This window comes from Macaca fascicularis, chromosome 4 (assembly GCF_037993035.2).
Source record: "Macaca fascicularis isolate 582-1 chromosome 4, T2T-MFA8v1.1".
Taxonomy (NCBI): Eukaryota; Metazoa; Chordata; class Mammalia; order Primates; family Cercopithecidae; genus Macaca; species Macaca fascicularis.
The window spans coordinates 90972145-90992479 of NC_088378.1; the positions used below are offsets into that span (position 1 = coordinate 90972145).

The window sequence follows — 20335 nt, forward strand, 5'->3', positions numbered from 1 at the left end:
ATAGTCCACAGCTCCTGGTTCGTACATATTTGGATTGCAAAAAAGACTTGAAGAATAAACAGTTCTAGCTAAAGATGAGGTCCCGAACTAAGTCTACCATCAGCAAAATCTGCAGCTGTTGTAGATTTTACTTACACTATGCTAAATGCTGTCCTCTGAAACTCCAGCTAATGTTGTATGCTTTGAAAAAAGAAAATAAATAGAAAACAAAATCCAAGTCAGTAATTGTGAAATGCCAGTAAAGAATGGAGTTTTGAAAAGTAGGGGTAGCGGGAAGCCACAGAGAAGCTCTGAGGCCAGCTCTGAGCAATAACTTAGTAAGAATCTTGCTGGTTGGGTATTTTCGATTTCTTGTCCACTAGGTGGTGGAACAGAGTCCCCATCTAAATGACAGTTTTTTTCCTCACAGGTTTGTGTTTCTCTCACAACGCCTACACAGGTCTTTGCACGCCAAATAAATCCAAGAAATTCAATCTCTTCAAAATTGCCCCTTGGAAAAACAGAGCGCTCGAATGACAAGTATGGGGAAGGCTGGGAGGCGAAGATGCGGAGTGCGGAAACACAAGCACCAGTGGAGCCAAACTACGTTTCCCAGAAAGCCACGGGCTGGCCTACAACCACCGCGGCCCCCAATCCCGCTGGAAGCCTCCGTCTCGCTTCTACAGTAACCGGTTTGCCGCCGTCCTCTTTTCTAAGGAACGTAGAGAAAGCCAGTGAAGGAAAGGCATTTTACTGCAGCAGCGAAGGTTTAGCCACTAGAGTGTCTTTCTGAGCCTTGGTTATTCCAACCTTCGCTTGTAAAGGCATTGGGAAACCCACGGCCCACGTGACCAGCCCGGGTCATGTGACTCCAGAACCCGGCAGCTGAAGTTTGTTACCCTGACAACTGGCTGACCCGTACAGACCTTCCGGGAAAGCGCGGAATTGGGAGGCAGAGGTAGGTGGTAAGGTGTGAACGCTGGTTTCCCACCCAAATCGTCCTGGCCGAGGCCGTACTTCATACTCGACCGAAGGGCTTTAGTTTTCCGGGTCATTTCCCTTCTCCGCCTGGAGCCCACGGCCAATGCGTCTTTGTCTTCCCTCTAATTCCCGAACCCGCGCTTCCGGGGACGGGGTCGTAGCCAGGCTCGAGAAGCTTTTGGTGGAGTCTACCTCTAACCAAGCTATTCAGGCCAAGACCTTAACCGCACTTACCCTGAACTGATCGAAAGTGCTAATGAGGGGAAGAGGTGTTATTCTGCACAATGGGGAAGGTATTGTCTGGGTCTGCGAGCCCTCTTCCCCTCCCCCATCTCTACAAAAGAAAACTGGAATTTGAGCTGCTCTAGGGAGTTCAGGAGCTGGGGGTCGACCCACGGTTGGGTTCATTAGGTGTCTAGGGGAACGCTTTCCGTTGCAAATCACTGGATTCTGCTTGTGTTCCGCGCATAGTTTTTGTCGGTCTTCCCTAGCTTCAAAAGAAACATAGTACTGATTTGTGTACTCATTAACTCTAAGTATTCTGTAAGTATTTTGACTAAATTACTAATTCTTACTAAATTCTATTTGTGTATATTTTGAAACACCCCCGTATCTGGATACAGTCTGCTTTACGAAACTGTGCAGTCTGCTTTACGATATTATTACTATGGATTGGTAAAATAACCAGCCGAGTGATAAGGCAGCACAAACAGTTGTGTGCTTTGCAAGAAACAGTCCTTTGGATTTGCTAACTTACAGTTTTTAAGATTCCCTGTGAGGACCTGGTTTGTGTTTGAGAGGTACTAATTAACACATGTACACAAACATAGGTTTGGGAAATATAGTAGAGACCACTCTTTAACAATTGGATGTTAACAGATGAAAACATAATTCTGAACGTTGAGTACAAGACATCCTGTCAAAGCTGATTTTCCAAATCAGTTTGCTTAATGAATTAGGAATCTCTTGACCAGCTTACTGGGTTTAAAAAAAAAAAAAAAAAAAGTGCACATATACTGAATCATAACAAATGTCTGAAGTTTAAGTCTTACCGTGTTCATGATGTGATGGATTTCCTCAAAAGATGTTTATGTCTCTTGTCATTTAGTGTTTCCAATGTTTGAGATACTTTAGAATGTTTACTTTGGGAGGTCAAAATTGTTGACTATGGCTAACTATTCCCAAGAAGAGCTAGATGAAGAGTTTGAACAGTTTATGAAAGAGGTAAGTTTATATTTTTAAAAACTGTATTGTCAAATTTGTCTCAAAAGACTCATCCTTCAATTCTGTCACCTCGAAGATACAGTTAGTCCATCACCAAACTGTCAACTCCCATCATCCCTCTAGCTCTGTCCCTTTTCTGCCACTGCTAGTTCAGTGCCATCATCTCAACGGGGCTGTTGCAGCAGTTCCCAACTCATAGCCCAGCATTCCTTTCACCACACTGCAGCCAGACTGTGTTCCTCCCCAGTAAAAGACTCTTGTTGGTCTCCCATCACATGTAGAAAGAAAAACCAAACTCCTTACCATGGTTTTAAAGCCTTTCATGATTTCGCTCTTACCTGTCTCACTGCCTTCATATTCCTCTTTCATCCACTTTATTTTTCCACTGTGGCCTTTTTTCTCTCCCAGGCATTTCAAGCTCATTTCACCTTAGGAGCTTTGCACTTACTGTTCCCTCTGCCAATAATGCTCCTCCCTTACTCTTTACCTGGCTGGTGAAAATCTTAACTTAAATATCACCACTTCAGAGAGGCTTCCTCTGTTTATCCAGTAAAAGGTAACCAGAAAGTCACTTCTTAGTCTAGTATGTATTTAATTCTTTTTATAGCACTTAGCACATTAATTATTTTTCTTGTATGGGTCTGTTTTCTGCTTCCCATTATAAGAATGTATGGTCTGTAATGTGATGACTCTATGTTCATTGCTGTTACATATCAACATGTTCATTACTATATGTATAGTACCTAATAAATAATAACTATTTGAATGAGTACATTAAATTTTCATACCACGTTCTCTGTACAGTCATGCACCTCATAAAGATGTTTTGGTCAGCAACAGACCACATATACAACAATGGTTCCATAAGATTATAATGGAGCTGCCCTATAAAGATGTACCTTAATTTTTTGTACCATATATTTACTGTAGCTTTTCTTTGTTTAGATACACAAATGCTTGCCATTGTGTTACAGTTGTCTGCAGCATTCGGTACAGTACATGCCGAACAGCTTTGTAGCCTAGGAGCAATAAGCTATGTACCATATAGCCTAGGTGTGGAGTAGGCTATACCATGGAGCCGTCTAGGTTTGTGTAAATACACTCTATGATGCTCCTATGATGAAATCCCATTTCTCTGAACATATCCTCATAATTAAGCGATGCATAACTCTATTTATATAAATGGATGGGCCTTGTAGCGCATTCAAGAGAGTCACATTTTAAGCTATTATACGTCATACATTCTTGTTAAAAAAAAAAAAAGGGGGGGAGTTTAATGTGGTACAAAAAAACTTCACTTTCATTGTCTGTCTCATGGAAAAATAATGCCTTCTTTGTAGGATTGTTTTAAGGATTAAAAAAAGCATCTACCTATTGCCAAGATGTAATTAGGCACTTGGAATAAGTTTCATTTACCATTTGAAAAGTTGATTTTAATTTCAAATACAGACACATTTTGAAAATTAAATTTATAAGAATGATTTCTACTGTAAAAGATAGCAGAACAGGCCATTTAGAAGATATTTTTATTCTTCACTCATTTACCACCCTTCTAGCACACACATTCTCCAATACTCTCCTTCCCCCACCCTTCTGTCTCTGTCTCTCTCCCTCTTATATCCATCCTCAGTTGCATTGTATCTTTTTTTTTTTTAACAATGAAAGTCATGATTTTAGAGTCATGCTAACTTTTCTCACTTTGATAAATTATTGTTCAGTTTATTCAAAGACAGTTTATATATCTCTATTTTTAGGAGAGTAGTGGTAACCAGCTTTTTAAAAACAGCTTTATTGAGACATAATTCACATACCATTTAATTTACCCATTTTAAATGTGCAGTTCTGTGGTTTCAGAGTTATGTAACCATCACCACAATCAATTGTAGGAATTTTTATCACCCCAGAAAGAAATCCCATAGCTGTTAGTAGTTACTCCATCTCCTCCTTCCCCCTTCCCTAGCCTTAGGCAACTACTAATCTGATTTCTGTCTCTAAATATTTACCTGTTACAGACATGTCGTAGAAATGGAATTATGTATTATAGGGCCCTTTGGGTCTGGCTTCTTGTACTTAGCATGATGTTTTCAAGGTTCATCCATGTCGTAGTATGTGTTAACACTTCATTTCTTTTTATAGCTAAGTAATATTTCATGGTGTAGATGTACCACATTTTGTTTTTCCACCTATCAGTTGAAGGACATCTGGGTTCTTTCCACTTTTTGGCAGTTACGAACAATGCTGCTATGAATGATCACGTACAAGTTTTTGTGTGGATGTGTTTTTGTTCCTCTTGTGTATATGCCAAAGAGTGAAATTGCAGTATCATATGATAGCTGTGTGTTTGCCCGACTATTTTCGAAAATGGCTGTGCTATTTTACATTTCCACTAGTAGTGTATTAGTTTATCAGAGTTCCAATTTCTTTTATTTTTGGAGTGGGGGACTGAGTCTTGCTCTCTTGCCCAGGCTGTAGTGCTGTGGTGCAATCTTGGCTGACTGCAACTTCTGCCTTTGGGCTCAAGCAATTTCCATGCCTCAGCCTCCTGAATTGCTGAGATTACAGGTGCCTGCCACCATGCCCAGCTAACTTTTGTGCTTTTAGTAGAGTTGGGGTTTCACCATGTGGGCCAGTCTGGTCCCGAACACCTGGCCTCAAGTGATCTGCCCACCTCGGCCTCTCAAAGTGCTGGGATTACAGGTGTGAGCCACTGCACCCAGCCCAGAGTTCCAGTTTCTCCATATCATTGCCAACAACTGTTATATCTGAGAATCAGCTTTTTTTTATTGTGTTTTATTTATTTAATTTTAATTTTAATTTATTTATTTATTATTTATTTTTTGAGACAGAGCCTTGCTCTGTCACCCAGGCTGGAGTGCAGTGGCACAGTCTTGGCTCACTGCAACCTCTGCCTCCCAGGTTCAAGTGATTATCCTGCCTCAACCTCCTGAGTAGCTGGGATTACAGGCACGTGCCACCACGCCCAGCTAATTTTTCTATTTTTAGCAGAGATGTGGTTTCACCGTGTTGGTCAGGCTAGTCTCAAACTCCTGACCTTGTGATCTGCCCACCTCAGCCTCCCAAAGTGCTGGGATTATAGGTGTGAGCCACCGCATCCGGCCTGTTTTGTTTCATTTTTAATTAATCATATTGATAAAAAATAATTAATGAAAGTGCTGGGAAGCACTGTGGAGGGTTGTTCAAAGTAAGAACACTTATCATGTATTAGAAATCTTCATTTTTTTTTCTCTTCTTTGTCATGGCCCTACAAGGTCAGTGGTACCATGCCTGTGTTACAGATAAATAAACTGAAAAAATGGGAGGAGAGAGAAATGGAACACCTCAAGGTGATACTGAAGTTTAGAGAGAAAGTGAAAAGTGATACAGCTAATTTCAGAAATTCAGATGGGATAAGGAATATTTTTTCTTCCCTCTTCCTGTCTTCCTACCTGGTTGTTAGTGAAGACAGTAAGTTCTTCTTGAACGTTTTAAAATTGACATTCTTCAAGTCACTAAGGTAGAGTTTTTTGTTTGGCAAGTGGAAGTGTGTGTGGGGGGGGGGGGGGTGCACGCACATGGGTGTGCCTGCTGTCATTTTAGAAGTTTAAAAGGTCTCTCAGATAACAATATTCTAGTTGGGGAACTACATAGTATAGTGGAAAGTGGACAGGAGTTAGTCAGACATAGGTTTAAATGTCACTTCGTAACACTAACAGTAGCAATTTGGGCAAGTTGCTTAACCTCTTAGAGCTTCAGTTTCACCATAAGTAAATTTCTGCAGGGTTGTTTAAAGATTAAGTGAGTTAACCTGAGTGTAGATCCTGACATAGAGCAGGCATGTAGTAAATGTTGATTTCTTTTCCAGAAAAAGTAATGTAGAATGAGATTGAAAAAGGATCAAGAGCAGAGTCCTGGAGAAGTCTCCTGTTAAATAAATAGGCAAAAAGGCAAAAGCTATTAAAATCAATGGGTGGGAGTAGCCACAGATCTGAAGAATAACCCGGAGGAAGTGATGCTACTAAAGTCAAGGTAGAGAGTTTCAAGAAGTAAGAGTAAGAGTTGATCACCAGTAGCAAATTCCATGATGTGATCAGGGAGGATAACTGACAGTGCTACTTTATTCGTGGCATTTCGGAGTCCTTTGGTGCCTGGAGGAGAGCTGTTTTGGATGGGAACCAGATTATGAGTGGTTAAGTGAACTCAAGGAGTTAGTATGTCAAGGAAATGTGATAGGTAGAGTAAAATGGATATAGGGATAAGGAATTTTTTTGTTTTGTTTTATTTTTTTTTTCAAAGTTGAGTAAATATTCATTTTTCATTCCACAATTGTGCCTGGTACTGTGCTAGGCAATGGAGATGCAGTGCTGAGCAGGTGTATAATCAGAGGGAAGGGAGGGGAGTAGAGAGAGAAGGGAGTGAACATACAGAAATCAAATGGGATAACCAAGGAAGGAAGAACCTAGAGAAGTTCTGCTTAGAGTGGAGGAAAGGATTGTGTTGTCTGAGAGACGAAAGAAGTGCCTTCACAAGTCAGTTTAGTAGTGGAGTGAGGTGGGTGGTGTTTGAAGGTTTTTATCTCTCAGAGAAAAGGGTGACCAAGTTACTGGCTAGGTGGTGGTGGGTGGTATTGAGGTTAGAGCATAAGATTTAGGAGTGTAGTAAAATTTGGATTGGAAGAGTAGAAAAAAGCAAATAAGCGTTTATTAATCGCTGAAAAAATATGCTGATTTTTCTGGTCAATTTCATTCTCCTCTTTACACCCTGAAACTCAGTTCTTCCTTTTCTTGAAATTCTGTTTCTAGAGTGGTGCTATGCAGTTTTGTTCAGCCAGGTTTATTCTTAAACCCTAGAGAATATCCAGAAGACAGGATTGTATCCTCCTATTTTTTCTTTCCGGAAAAAAATTCTTGATCAAGTTTTATGTCTTTGTTGTTATTCTCCTGGTTTACTTGTTTAATTATGAAATTGATGCTCAGAGATGTATGTCTGATTTTTAAGTTATTTTGGCCAAATATGTTTGTGGCTATGAGCTTATACATTATTGGTGAGAATGTTGTTTATCTATGTGATAGCTGAACTGTGAGCGAACTAATAGAAACATGCTTAATGATGAATCTGAAATTCTTGAATTTACACTGTATTTTCAAATTCACTGTCTTATATCCAATTCAGCTTTCAGATGATTCTTTTGAAAATTCAGACAAAACAGCTAGACAATCTAAAAAAGAAATGAAGAAGAAAGATACAGTGCCTTGGTGGATAACTGAAGATGATTTTAAAGATGATGGTAAATGTTGCTGATTTTTAGTTTCAAATTATTTGACCACAAGGGGTCAGTCAAGACCTGTATTTTGTTACTTCACTATAAATAAAGAAAATAATACTAATAGTGTGGATTTTTGAAGTTTGAATTGATTTTCATATAACTAGTATTTTATTTATTATGTAATTGAGAATCTGTGTTATAACATTATCAGCTTATTTTACATGGAGATAATTTATATTTACTCAAATTAAGGTGACAATTCAGGTATATTATCATGTTTAATGATAAATTGATTTAATGTGATTTAATAAGATATTCTGGCAGTATATTAATGTCATTGCATTGGGAAGAGTTTAACAAACCTATAGACTTTGGTATCACAGTTTGTTAATGACAGTAGTAAAAAAAAATTACTGCTATATATATGTCTTATATATATGTCTCATATACATATATGTATGTCTCATATACATATGTATATGATATACCCAGGCTGAAGGGCAGTAACACAATCATAGCTCATTGTAACTTCAAATTCCTGGACTCAAGCAATCTTCCCACCTCAGCTTTCTGAGTAGCTAGAACTACAGGTACATGCCAACATGCCTGTCTAATTTTTTTGTATTTATTGTAGAGATAGGGTCTCTCACTCTGTTGCCCAGGCTGATCTCAAACTTGCCTCAAGCAGTCCTCCCACCTTGGCCTCCCAAAACGCTGGGATTACAAGCATGAGCCACCACACCTGGCCTGATAGGTTTACTATATATGATATTGCCATATCTGTCAACAACCCTGACTGCTTCTATTTCAGTACCTACATTCATACCATTTGTGGATCAGTGTTAAGCACAATTTTGTAAAATGATAGAATTTCTGGATCTCTAGGGAAAAAATTTACATATGGACTTTTTTTTCCCCCCATAAAAATTGAGCCTGAATTCATGTCATAATTAAGGCTCTGCATGATCTGTCTGGAACCCTGCCTTCTCGTGTGTTCTAGCCATACTAAATCATTCCTCATCTCCTGGAAAACACCATAGGCCTCCCTGCCTCTGTGCATTATCTCATGCTTCCTTGCCATTAGAATGCCTTTCCTCTCATCCTTCTTACCCAGTAAAGCCTAGCATCACCACTTTTTGCAGTCCTTCACCCTATCTTCTAGTTCTCTTGTCACAATTAGTTTCTCCTTCATTTTGATGTCAGAACACCATAGTAACACTTACACACTGGGTTGATAGTTGTAACCTATAGGACAAGTCCTGAGGTTGGGAGCTTTGTGAGGGTAGGAAGCACCTCTTTGTCCTTATATCCCCTGACCCTCAACATTAAGTGATAAATTTGTTTAATAAATGCATATTAAAGTAGATTTGACAGTCACTTCTCTGTTCTTTTTAATACTGTAGTTTAAAGAAATTCCTTATTGAAAAATTCAGTGTATTTTTTATAAATTCTTATGCAACATGCTGAACTTTGTAGTGAAGAATTATGTTTTAGAATCTCTCCCTGCTTTTAATGCTTGAAAAGGATATTATAAGATGAAGTACTGTTGGAATTGTTGACAGAGATTTGGGACATAAAGCCTTTTGTCTAGAAGATAATGAATCGGAGCAGATATATACAGCTTAATCCTACAGGAAAAGAATAGCTCCTAGACCAAAAATATTCACATGTAACCTGATTGATGGTATTAAAATTTTTTTAAATGTATCAAAAATAGATTTGATTAGTGAAAGAAGGAAAGAAGGATAGTCAAGAAGCAAACTTTGGCAATGTCAACTTAAACAGAGGGAGGTTTCCCTGCCCACGGGAATAACCTGGTCCCTGATTCAAGCAAATGTTTACTGAGTTCATATTGTGTTCTAAATACTAGGCATTAGTATAAAAAGCCAAGACATGATTCCTGTATCAAGAGTGTAGAACCTTCTGAGGGAGAATTCAACACCCCTCTTGAGAAGAGGAATGCATTACTAATCTTAAGACAGGTACCATTAAACATTAACAGTGAGCAACTTTTACATTATAATTTTGCCTGTTTCCCGGTTGCCATAGGAATAAAATGATCAACTTAGAAGGTGAAACTATCTCATCCTCTTGCTGATTGTATTCTTTATTGTAAATAACTAAACTGGATCTTTGTTTCTGTTACATTAATCTCTTGTGAGCTTGGTTAGTGTGAGCTATAACACCGAGTCCTGCTTTAGAGCCAGGGTGACACCCTGGACATGTTGCCACCACAGCACACCAACTTAGCATATACTTTTGCATTTGAAGCATCTGTGAATCTATCTCTTGATTTTTTACAACTTATGGAGGTTATTATTTGATCCAGTAAAACCATTATTTACAGAAAGGCATAAAATAAATTGATTCTTAGCCTTTTCCAAGAGGACACTAATTAGGAAATTGAAGTCAGAATTTGTGACTTCTTAATAAGGCTTCCTTCTAACCAAAAGTGATGTTTTTTTCTAATCTTAATATTTATAGCACACATTTTCAGTCATCTGGTTTTTGAAGAAAACAAAGAACAAAAGAATACTAAAAAGCAAAAAACAAAAACAAAACATTACTCATTATAATTATTTACCTTTTCCATATATCAGTTTTTTACAACAAATATATACTGTTAAAATAAGGAAATTTTGATACTGTATAACTTTACCAGTTTTTTCTAGTGCTCTTGTAATACAGAGCAAGGCCGTGTGCCTGGCCTATGAGGACGAGCATGGTCCAACCATTGACTTCTTGCTCTGGGTTTATTTCCCCTTAGGCTTACCCTCAAATCTGAATCCGGCCTCACTGGCCTTCTGGCATCTGCAAATGTGACTTGCCCCTCCCATTGTCATGCTTCTGTACCTACTGTGTCCCCTGCCTGTACTGGTCTCCCTGGCCTAGTTCACCTAGTTATTTCCTGCTCTTTCTTCACATCTTAACAGAAATGTTACTTCCTCATGGAAATATTCTTGGATTTTCCTGTCTTGGTATACCCCCCCCAATTAATCTTACATAATTCCTTCAAAGCAGAGTTATAATTCACATTTAACTTTGCTCTATGAACAGTGCTGCTTCTCTGGTAACCTCCAATGGTTATTGTTTTCTTTACCACGTCTTTTGTTCCATTAGACTTGGAAAAGGAGTAGGTTATTGTTCATTGCTGTTTCTAGACTGTTCTCCTTCCAATCTCCTTATGAACCTTGCCATCAGGCCACCTACCTACTATGTTTCTTTGTTGCAGTTATCTACTGAACTCCGGGTTATTCCTCCTCATTCCTCAAAGATTTAAGCTGCTGTTTCACTGTGAGTCTCCAATTCTCTTGTCTAATTATTGGTGACTACATTAACAACATAGCTGTTGCCTCTAATAACCTGACTTCTGAGTTCCTTAAACTTCTTTACACCAAAAAATCTTGCCTACCACATCATAGCCACCTCCTCCCTCTAATAGCTTCTCATTTCACTTGTTATAAAAGCTGATGACCTTCATTCAAGCTACCACCCACGTCAGTTCTACACCCTGACTTTTTTGACCTCCCAACTTAGACTACCTTTCCCTTGCTTATGCCAATATCACTACATTGGGCCTCCTTTCTCTTCACACATGCCTAGGCATTTTCCTGCCTTAGAGACTTCACACTTCTTTCCTCCTCCTTAAACACTCTTCCCCCATGTATTCATATAGATTGGTCCCTCACCCCCACCAAGCCATAGCTCATGTGTTAACTTCTCAGTGAAGGCCTTCCTGACCATCCTTTTTAAAGTTGTAGTGCCCTCCATTCCTGCATTCTCTGTTCCTCTTCCTTGTTTTATTTTTCTTCTTGGCACTTAACTGTTTTCTAATGTACTATTTAATTGCAATGTACTTATTTTACTTGTTGCCTCCCTCAAATCACATGAATGAGCAGGGATTTTTGTCTTTTTTATTCACTGATAAAGCCCCAGCATTTAGAACAATGCCTGGTGTGTAGTAGGCACCCATGAATATTTGCTGTCGATTGTCTCCTCCTGTTAGATTTTAACCTTCACGATGGTAAAGGACTTCATTGTATAGCTGGCACTAACAATGTTCTAGGCACATAGTTTGTCAAAAAATTTGAATAAAGTAAATAATACTCAAACCTTTGCTACATAAACATAAGTTATACTTTTTTACCCAGGATTCATAGAACATTTTTGAAACTTCTTATTATAAAAAAATTCAAACATATACGTAAGTGCCACATACTCCTGTGTACCCATTGCCTAGCTGCAACAGTTATTAACTCATGGCCAATCATTTTTCATCGATATTCTCTCTTATTTTCCACCTTCCAACACTCAGGATTATACTGAAACAAATCTCCAACAGCTTATCAGTTCTCTCCACATATATTTCAAAGTATCTCTGAAAATAAGTACTCTCTTTTTAAAATATAACCAAAAAATATTGTCTAAGAAATATCTATAATAATTTCTTAGTATCATCAAACATCTAATCAGTCATAAAACACTTTTAATATGCTTAATATATATTAGCCTTAGAGAAAATTTCAAATTCCTGAATGCTGTGAGAGACTATAATACCCTCCTGTCCCCAACAATATGCACATATCCTGGCGTGAGAACCTCTCCTGCAGTGAGCCACTGATGCCATTGTTTTAGAAATAATGACTTTGAAAGAGCTTTAACTATTTCCATCTATTTTTTGAAATGATATTTACACTAACGAAGGCTTCTGCCTAGCCTAGTAGGTTTTTAATTGTACCTACTTTGCCCCCTTGTATTTTGTTATACTGATTCATGCCGCCCACAGTCTATTTCCAATAGCGTTAAGAGTTCCGCAACAAAAACCCTCTGAGAAATGTAAAGAACAGAAGGAATGAGGCAGAAGATATTCCTTAAAGTGGGATGGTATACTGTATTAAGTACTTGGGCTTCAAAGTGATTAAAAAAAATTTTTGTCTTATGGTGCAACCCTTTGAAGTATTCTATTTGATATCATACAGTGCCACCAAATAGAATTATAATCTTTCTTTTGTGAGTGTTAGGTCTGATGGATTTTTATTTAATAGAGCAGATTTATTTTGTAGGTTCTGTGCATAAAATTAGCATAACATTATTATTGTGTTGTCATAGTGGTCAGAACAATTCTTTGAACATAAATGTTCATCTGTATTAAATTGTGTTCCTAGGACAGCTTGGAACAAATGTGAGCTATTTGAAAACAAAGAAGAATTCTCAACCTGTTATGGAAATAGAAGAGGAGTCTGCTGAAAAGATTCAATTTCTTAAGAGCAGTGGAACCTCTCTCTTAAGTACTGATAGCTTAGAAACAAATGGTAAGAAATGCAAGGGATATGAGTTGGTCAATTATTAATTGTTATGCTTATATTCAGAATTACAAAAGTTAACTATCTTGAAGCCTCCTTTACTGAAGCATATAGACAGATTTAATATCTTCCTAGAGGTTTAGAATTACCATTCTAGAGAAGCTTTAAACCTTACATATTATTAATATGAATTCGTATTTGATGAGTAAGAGAGTAAATATTTGTAAAATTTTTTAAATTTGCTACATAATGTCAGTAAATGCATCATTCAAATCAATGTTTTCAAAATTCTGTATATTACTAAAATATATTTATGCTTTCCATTTAGAACTAGTAGTTTCTGAGCTCAACCATAGTATTCTCGGAGTGGGATTGGACACATTAGAAGAACAAGAGGAGAAAGAACAATTTTTTGCCAGGCTTGAGAAAGGCTTGACATCTTCCATTGATTATTCGAGATTAAATAAGGAATTGGATTCTAATGACTCTATACATTTTAAAGCTTTACATAGGTAAAGTACAGTGTAAACTGTTAATGATTTTTATGTTTTCTGTGTTTTCTGGAAGGCTGATATATGCATGATTTTAAATAGGTAAACATTATAACAGGCAAAATTAAATCTTATTTTTTAAATCTGTTATCTGTTCATTTTACAGTTAGGATTTTTCTTATGTGTGAATAGAATATGTTTCTTTGTATTTGGGAGCCCATGCTGCCTCCAAAGTCTGAAATTTCATGCTATGGAGACTAATAGTACATTGCCAAGAAGTCCTTACTAGGAAAGCAGTTTATTAAGTCATTTTCCACAGATAAATAAGAGAGTCCAGGTTACTATTATAAACTCAGGAAAAAATACAACAGAAAGGCAGGTGGGAACCAAGGAGCAAAGACAAGTTTGATCTGTGTCTTAATCTTTGTATGGTTGACCCTGATGGTTATCAGGAAACCTCATTTATTCTAGGAATCCCACTAGTTCACTGAGTTGATCCTCTCTTTATTACACTAGACCATTGCCATTCTCAAGACCTTTGAAACCTGAGGTCTTCAATGCCCTTATTTAGTTATCCATGTAATTCTTAAAATTATGAATGGAAAGCAGATTACGATTTTATTTAGGATTTTGAGATCACAAAGGTATAATTGAGTTCAGGGTCGGGAGAATCATAATCTCTGATTATTGGAGTGCCTAGGCTCTGCAGGATGATTAGTTTTTTATAGACAGTGGATAAAGAAATGCATTTATCGTCATGAACTTTTCAGGGTCTGAGATTTTTACCCTACTTGGCAAGCTAACAAGCTAGTCTTCCAGTTTTATGATGTTGACAATAGACAGAAGATTCTTGGATCAGAATTAAAGAACAAAGGCAGTACCTGAGTGTCGCATTTGTTTGCATTGGTTCCCCATGCCCTATGAGTATGCTGAGGGCAAGGCAAAGGATCCATAACTGATGTATGCACACACAGTGGGCTGTGTTACAGAAGAGGAACACTGAGCTTGGAAAAATGTATTACTTTTATAAAGTGGAGACAAGCCTGCTCTTTATTTGGTCGGAAATGTTACCGAAATGGCATGGTGAAAAATGATCAGCGTCTTGCACTCTTGGCATATTCAGCAAGAATGTACAGAGACATTCAGGGCCTATGGTCATTGCCTTTCCCAACGGTGTCAATACAGATTAAGCATGCCGGGTTTGTGGGCCACAACTTTTTGCCACTTGCCTACATTTTTAAACTTTTTTCTTATTTCTTAACAGTATTCTTAACTATTGATATTTCTGCTCCAGAACAGGCCGGTCAAAGTACAGAATAGCATTGAACATGCAATATTAGGTGTTTGTAGCTCTCATCATTATTACATAGTCTTATAGTTTCTCTTACAATCTCACTAAAGAGGGTTGATAGACTGAAAAGGTAGAACTGATTCCTGGCTTGAGAGAAAGCAGTAAATGAACTAATACATCCAATATAATTAAATCATACTCAAGCTCCTTTGTTCCCTTGCTTAGGTTTTGTTTTAAGGCTCCGATTCAGCTTCCATTTCAGGATTAAATGGCTTATTAGCATGTAAGTGCTGACCTTAGCAATTTTTTTCTGGTTTTTGTATGGACTTCACTGGTTCTCATAGCTTGTGGTCAATTTCTAATCTTTAGTGTGGATCATAAGATAATATTTGGACATGTAAAATGCACATAGTAGTAAAATTGTGTATATTTAGGAAATAGGGCATCTTTTTCCTTTGTATTACTTTCAAGCTACAATTAATCATATGCTTCGAAGATGCTTTATTTTCAAAACATTTTCCTTAAAGCTCTCAAATTTTTAGCTTTTGATAGAACAAGAGGACTTGAGAGAGAACATGTATAATTTTAGGGATTTTTTTAAAAGGTATACAGAAAGAGTTGCATGAGAATATATTTTTAACATATAATGCTAAATTGAATAAATATTTTTTCCAGTAATCAAGCTAATGTAGAACTAACTGATGACGAACATGAGAATGAATCGAAACATGAAGAACTGGCAGGTAATTTCATTGGTTCTTAAATTTATAATATTTGAAAAGATAATAGCTTTTAATGAAGACATTGATAGGAAAAATAATTAAAAGGAAAATCATATTGTCTTAGAGCTTTGAATAGATAGAGTGGGTTTGCCTGTGTTATAAACTGAGCTGCTAAGAAATTGTTAAAAGTGAACTGCCTCGTTTGTTGAGAGTGGGCAGTGGACCACTTGGGAAGAAAGAAAAAAGGATTTTTGTGCCAGGATTGTGGGCATCTCTGAAGACATGGTAAGACCTGCAAAGCATGTTGATGGAGAGGTGTACCTTTTCCTGCTTTTTGACTTTTAATGCATGTGTGCTTTTATATTAAAATGTTTTTTTCGTAGACTGCATATAGCTGGTTTTAGCATTTTTGTTCAATCTGACAGTCTCTGCCTTTTAACTGATGTGTTTTTACCCTTTACAGGAATGTATTTATTGATATAGTTGTTTACTGTTTTACCATGTGTTTTCTTTTCATCTTTTTGTTTTTGTTGCTTTTGTCCTCCCTTCTATTGTATTATTTATAGTATTCCATTTTATTCTGCTTTTGGCTTTTTAGCTATAGTTCTTTGTTGTATTTTTTTTTCTTAGTTGCCCTATGACTCAAAATATATGTCTTTACCTTATTACAGTCTACTTTCAAATAACATTATATCACTATATTTATATGAACTCTAACAACAATAAACTCTCCTCAACCATTTTGCTATTTTTGTCAACGTTTTTCTGCATGTCTTAAAAACACCGCATTATTATTTAAAAAAGCGCATTATTGTTGTTGTTGTTAAAGCAATCAATTATCATTTAAAAGTACTTTTAAGGAATATAAGAAATGGATATTTATGTTAAAATGTGTATTTATCCATATATTTACCATTCCCAGTGCTTTGTATTCCATTTTGCGTAGATTTGAATTTCTATCTCAAATTATTTTTCTTCATCATGAAGAGCCTCCTTTCACATTTCTTGTAGTGCAGGTTACTGCTAGGAACAAGTTCTCTCAGCTTTTGTTTATCTGAAAATATACTCTGCCTTTGTTTTTGAGGAATGCTTTTACTTGATATAGAATTTTATGTAGTGTTTTTTTTTTCCTTTGGGCGGTTTAATGATTTTATTCTATTGTCTTTTGACCTTATTTCTCATGAGAAGTTTCTGGTAATTCCTGTTATTGTTATTTTGTGTATATCATGTCTTTTTTCCCTCTATTTTCAAGGTTTTATCCTTGTTTTTTGGCAGTTTGACTATGGTGTGTCATGGTATGCTTTTCTTATATTTATTCTGTTCAGAGTTCGTTGAGCATCATTGATCTATGGATTTATAGTTTCCATCAAAATAAAAAATATTTTGGCCATGAATTCTTAAAATATTAATAATAATGCTGCTTTCCGCTTCCTGCCCTCTGACCCTTATTATGTTAGAGTGCTAAGCTTTGTTTTATGGGTCACTAAGACTGTTCCATTTTTTAAAACCTTTTTTTCTTTCTGTGCTTCACTGTTCACGATAGAACAGTTCCTTTGCTTCAAGTTACTGATCTTTTTCCTTTCTTTAATCTGCTATTAATCCCATCTTTTTTTTTTTTTTTTTTTTTTTTGAGACAAAATCTTGCTCTGTCACCCAGGCTGGAGAGCAGTGGTGTGATCTCGGTTCACTGTAAGCTCCGCCTCCCGGGTTCACACCATTCTCCTGCTTCAGCCTCCCGAGTAGCTGGGATACAGGTGCCCGCCACCACACGCAGCTAAATTTTTGTATTTTTAGTAGAGATGGGGTTTCACTGTGTTAACCGGGATGGTCTTGATCTTCTGACCTCGTGATCTGCCCGCCTTGGCCTCCCAAAGTGCTGGGATTACAGGCGTGAGCCACTACGCCTGGCCTAATCCCATCCTTTTTTTTTTCTTCACTCTAACAGTTCATTTTGGGTCTTTGTTTTAAAATTCTTTAGTATTTTTCTTCATTATGTTCATTTTTTTCAAGTCCTTAATATTAAGCATATTTTACAGATTTTAGTATTTGTTTGTTTCTGGGTCTCTTTTCTGTTGGCTATTTTTTCTTCTAGTTTCCTGACACTTTTTCCTGCCTCTTAGAAGTCTAGTAATTTTTTATTGGATATTGGGTATTGTGAATTTTATGTTATTCAGTGTTTGGATTTGATTTTCCTCTTTTAAAGAGTATTATTGAGCTTTGTCTGGTAAGTAGTTGATCCTACCACTTGATTTCTTTTCAAGGCTTTTCTTATGCTTTGTTAGCGGAAGTCTAGAGTAACTCTAGTAACCTCTAACCCTACTGCTAAAGCACATCCCTTTTGAGGCTTCTATTGGATGCCCCTAGTGATCAATGAGGACTCTCCACTTAAGCAGATTAGAGTTCAAAAGTCTCCCTGTCTTGTATGAACTCTGAGAATTGTCTAACTTACAGCATCCCACTTTTTCTTGGCTCATTTTATGCATTAACAGCTTAGTATTCAACAAAGATTCAAGGGTACCCTATGCAGATTTCTGGGGCTTTGTTTTTACTTAGGCACCTCCTCTCTTGATTACTGTCTTATATTTTCTAAATTGCCTCAGCCTTTCTGAACTTATCTGTCTCTCCTCTACTCAGTGAGACTGTCCTGATCTCCCGCCCCTGCTCAGTACTTCAGAATGTATGTGCCTTCAGGTAATTGTAGGGCTAGCTCCCTTCTTTTCTTAGAAATCACATTTTTTTTGCTGCCACTTTTCTAATATTTGAAAATAGTTGTTTTATATATTGTATTGTTTACAAAGAAAGTACAATCCCTTTAACTCCAACATGGCAGAGGAGAAAGTCCTCTAGATTGGCAAAAAAGTTAAAAATTTGCAGCTAAGTTTGCCAATAAAAGATGAAAAATGTCTTCCGAAAGGATCTTTTACATTGCATATGGTTTATCTGAACTTTAAGAACATTTTTATTTCTGAAAATAACATTTTTGAAGTTATAAGGATAGAGAATCATAGAAACCTAGTAACTTGAATATGTAACATCTTCCTGCGAAAAAGGTCAGAATGGTACAAGTGAATATTCTGATTGTTTTCTGAACAATGTGGAAGAGCCTAGATATTATCTCTGATGTTTCTCATATAAGAATCACCCTCTCAAATTAGTTTACTCTTTCATTTTTATGTAAACTTAATTTGCCATGATGTTTGTTCCTGAAATCTCTGACATGTGCTGTTTTTCTTTTCTTTGTTTCTTATCTCTCATTTCTGTGTCTACCAATGACACTTCCTTCTTACTTCAAATGTACTTTATTTCCGTTTCTGGGGAGGAAGTCAGTCATTTATGTGCTGGATGCTAGTATTTGCCTGTAGGCTGTTTAGTTACTACTTGAAAATAATAAAATACAGTTTTGAAGAATGCTTATTAGATTGGCACTTTTCCCAATCAGAAATAATACTTGGCTGTATAAACTTTTGATTTGGATTAAGTACAAAAGTAGCTATAGTAGGCTGGGTGTGGTGGCTCATGCCTGTGATCCCAGCACTTTGTGAGGCCAAGGCAGGTGGATCACCTGACTTCAGGAGTTTGAGACCAGCCTGGCCAACATGGTGAAACCCTGTCTCTACTAAAAACACAAAAAATTAGCTGGGCGTGATGGCAGGCACCTATAATCCCAGCTACTCAGGAGGCTGAGGCAGCAGAATCGCTTGGACCCGGGAGGCAGAGGTTGCAGTGAGCAGAGATCATGCCATCGCACTCCAGTCTGGGCAACAAGAGCAAAACTCCGTCTCAAAAAAAAAAAAAAAGTAACTATAATAATGTTAACAGCAATAATTACCATAAACATTATAGCTAATCATCTCAGCAATCTTTTGAGAAAAGTCCTATTATCCCCAATTTACAGATGGAAAAAGTAAAGCAAAGGGAGTTTGTGGCCTGCCAGTGGTTCTGCAGCTGAAAGTAGTGGAACCAGGAATTGAATCTAGGCCTTCTGGCTCCAGGTGATGCTCTTAAGCACTATGCCATACTGCCTGAACTGTTTCTAACACTTTCTTTACGCAGTCACACACACACACCACAGCACCTCCCATTGGTTCCCGAATCCTAAGCAGTTGTCCAAGTTCAGTGTCATATTCTCCCATATCTCCTCTTTCCTCGTTCATCATCTTTTCTTAAGCAAGTCTAATCTCGCAGGTTACTTAAAATTCGGTGGTTCCCACCTAGACGACTAAAGTCTGGATCATCTTGTATTGGTCTCAGCACTTAGAAGTGTGCCTAATACAAAGTAATTACTTTTAACTGTCTTATGATTTTAACTATATGTCTACTGATACTTAAAAATCCCAAGCAGCATTCTTTCTCATGTGGAAGAGAAACAAAGGTGAACTTCTCAGCCTCAGAATACAGATACTGACATAGTTAACCAACTAACCTAGTTTATCTACCTAAGTTACAATATACATGCTGTTCCAAGCTCATATTTCTTACGAATTAAAATGTAGATGTTTCTGTAGCCATATCTCACTGGAAGCATCCCTGTTTCACTCCCAAACCCTCTCAAATTCATTTCTTAACTTCCAGTATTAATTACAAGTTGTCGTCTTCATCTTCATTCTAAGAAAAGAGTAAAAAACAGGCATTCCAGAAGTAGACTCTAGTACCTTATGTAGTCTTTTTCCCATCAGGCCATCCTGTTTCTCAATGTGATGTAGTTTTTTGAAATACAAATTAGATCATGTTTGTTTCTAAAATGACCAGTTCCACTCTGAAAAGGTGTTCCCTTTCATAGCCACAAATCTGAATTAATACTGTGAACAAGTTAAAAATTGAAGAAGAGATCCTGGTCAAATAATTCCTGTCCAACCTTGCCCGTAAGTAGACTGAATGCCTGAGTTAACATGGAGACACCTTTTCCTTCTCCACAAACTCATTGAGATATAATTTTGAGGCTTTAGATAAGAAGCACTCAGGATTGGGAAAACAGCAAAGGTCATATAAGGCCAGTAGTTACCTAAGGAAAGGGTCAGAGATCTTTCATAAGTACTAGTTAAGACTTACAGTAGAGATACCTGTAGAGACAAAAAAAAAAA

General features: G+C 37.2%; 1 protein-coding gene across 23 annotated transcripts in view; it reads left to right on the forward strand.

The window, feature by feature from the left end:
- The first annotated feature begins 873 nt into the window (after positions 1–873).
- CEP162 (centrosomal protein 162) overlaps positions 874–20335 on the forward strand; it is a 109564-nt gene continuing 90102 nt past the window's right edge. For 9 of the 23 annotated variants that reach the window (XR_012433632.1, XR_012433633.1, XM_005552434.5 and 6 more), the window contains exons 1-6: positions 874–937; positions 2069–2184; positions 7354–7468; positions 12613–12759; positions 13079–13262; positions 15208–15275. Coding sequence is in view for 17 of the 23 variants with exons in the window: in XM_005552434.5 (XP_005552491.2) it covers positions 2128–2184; positions 7354–7468; positions 12613–12759; positions 13079–13262; positions 15208–15275 (571 nt within the window). In the remaining 6 variants the exon portion in view is untranslated. Of the gene's footprint in view, positions 1504–2066; positions 2185–7353; positions 7469–10679; positions 10742–12612; positions 12760–13078; positions 13263–15207; positions 15276–15378; positions 15540–20335 lie in introns of those variants that run through there. The other 14 variants (XM_005552438.5, XM_074037558.1, XM_074037563.1 and 11 more) reach the window with 8 other exon arrangements.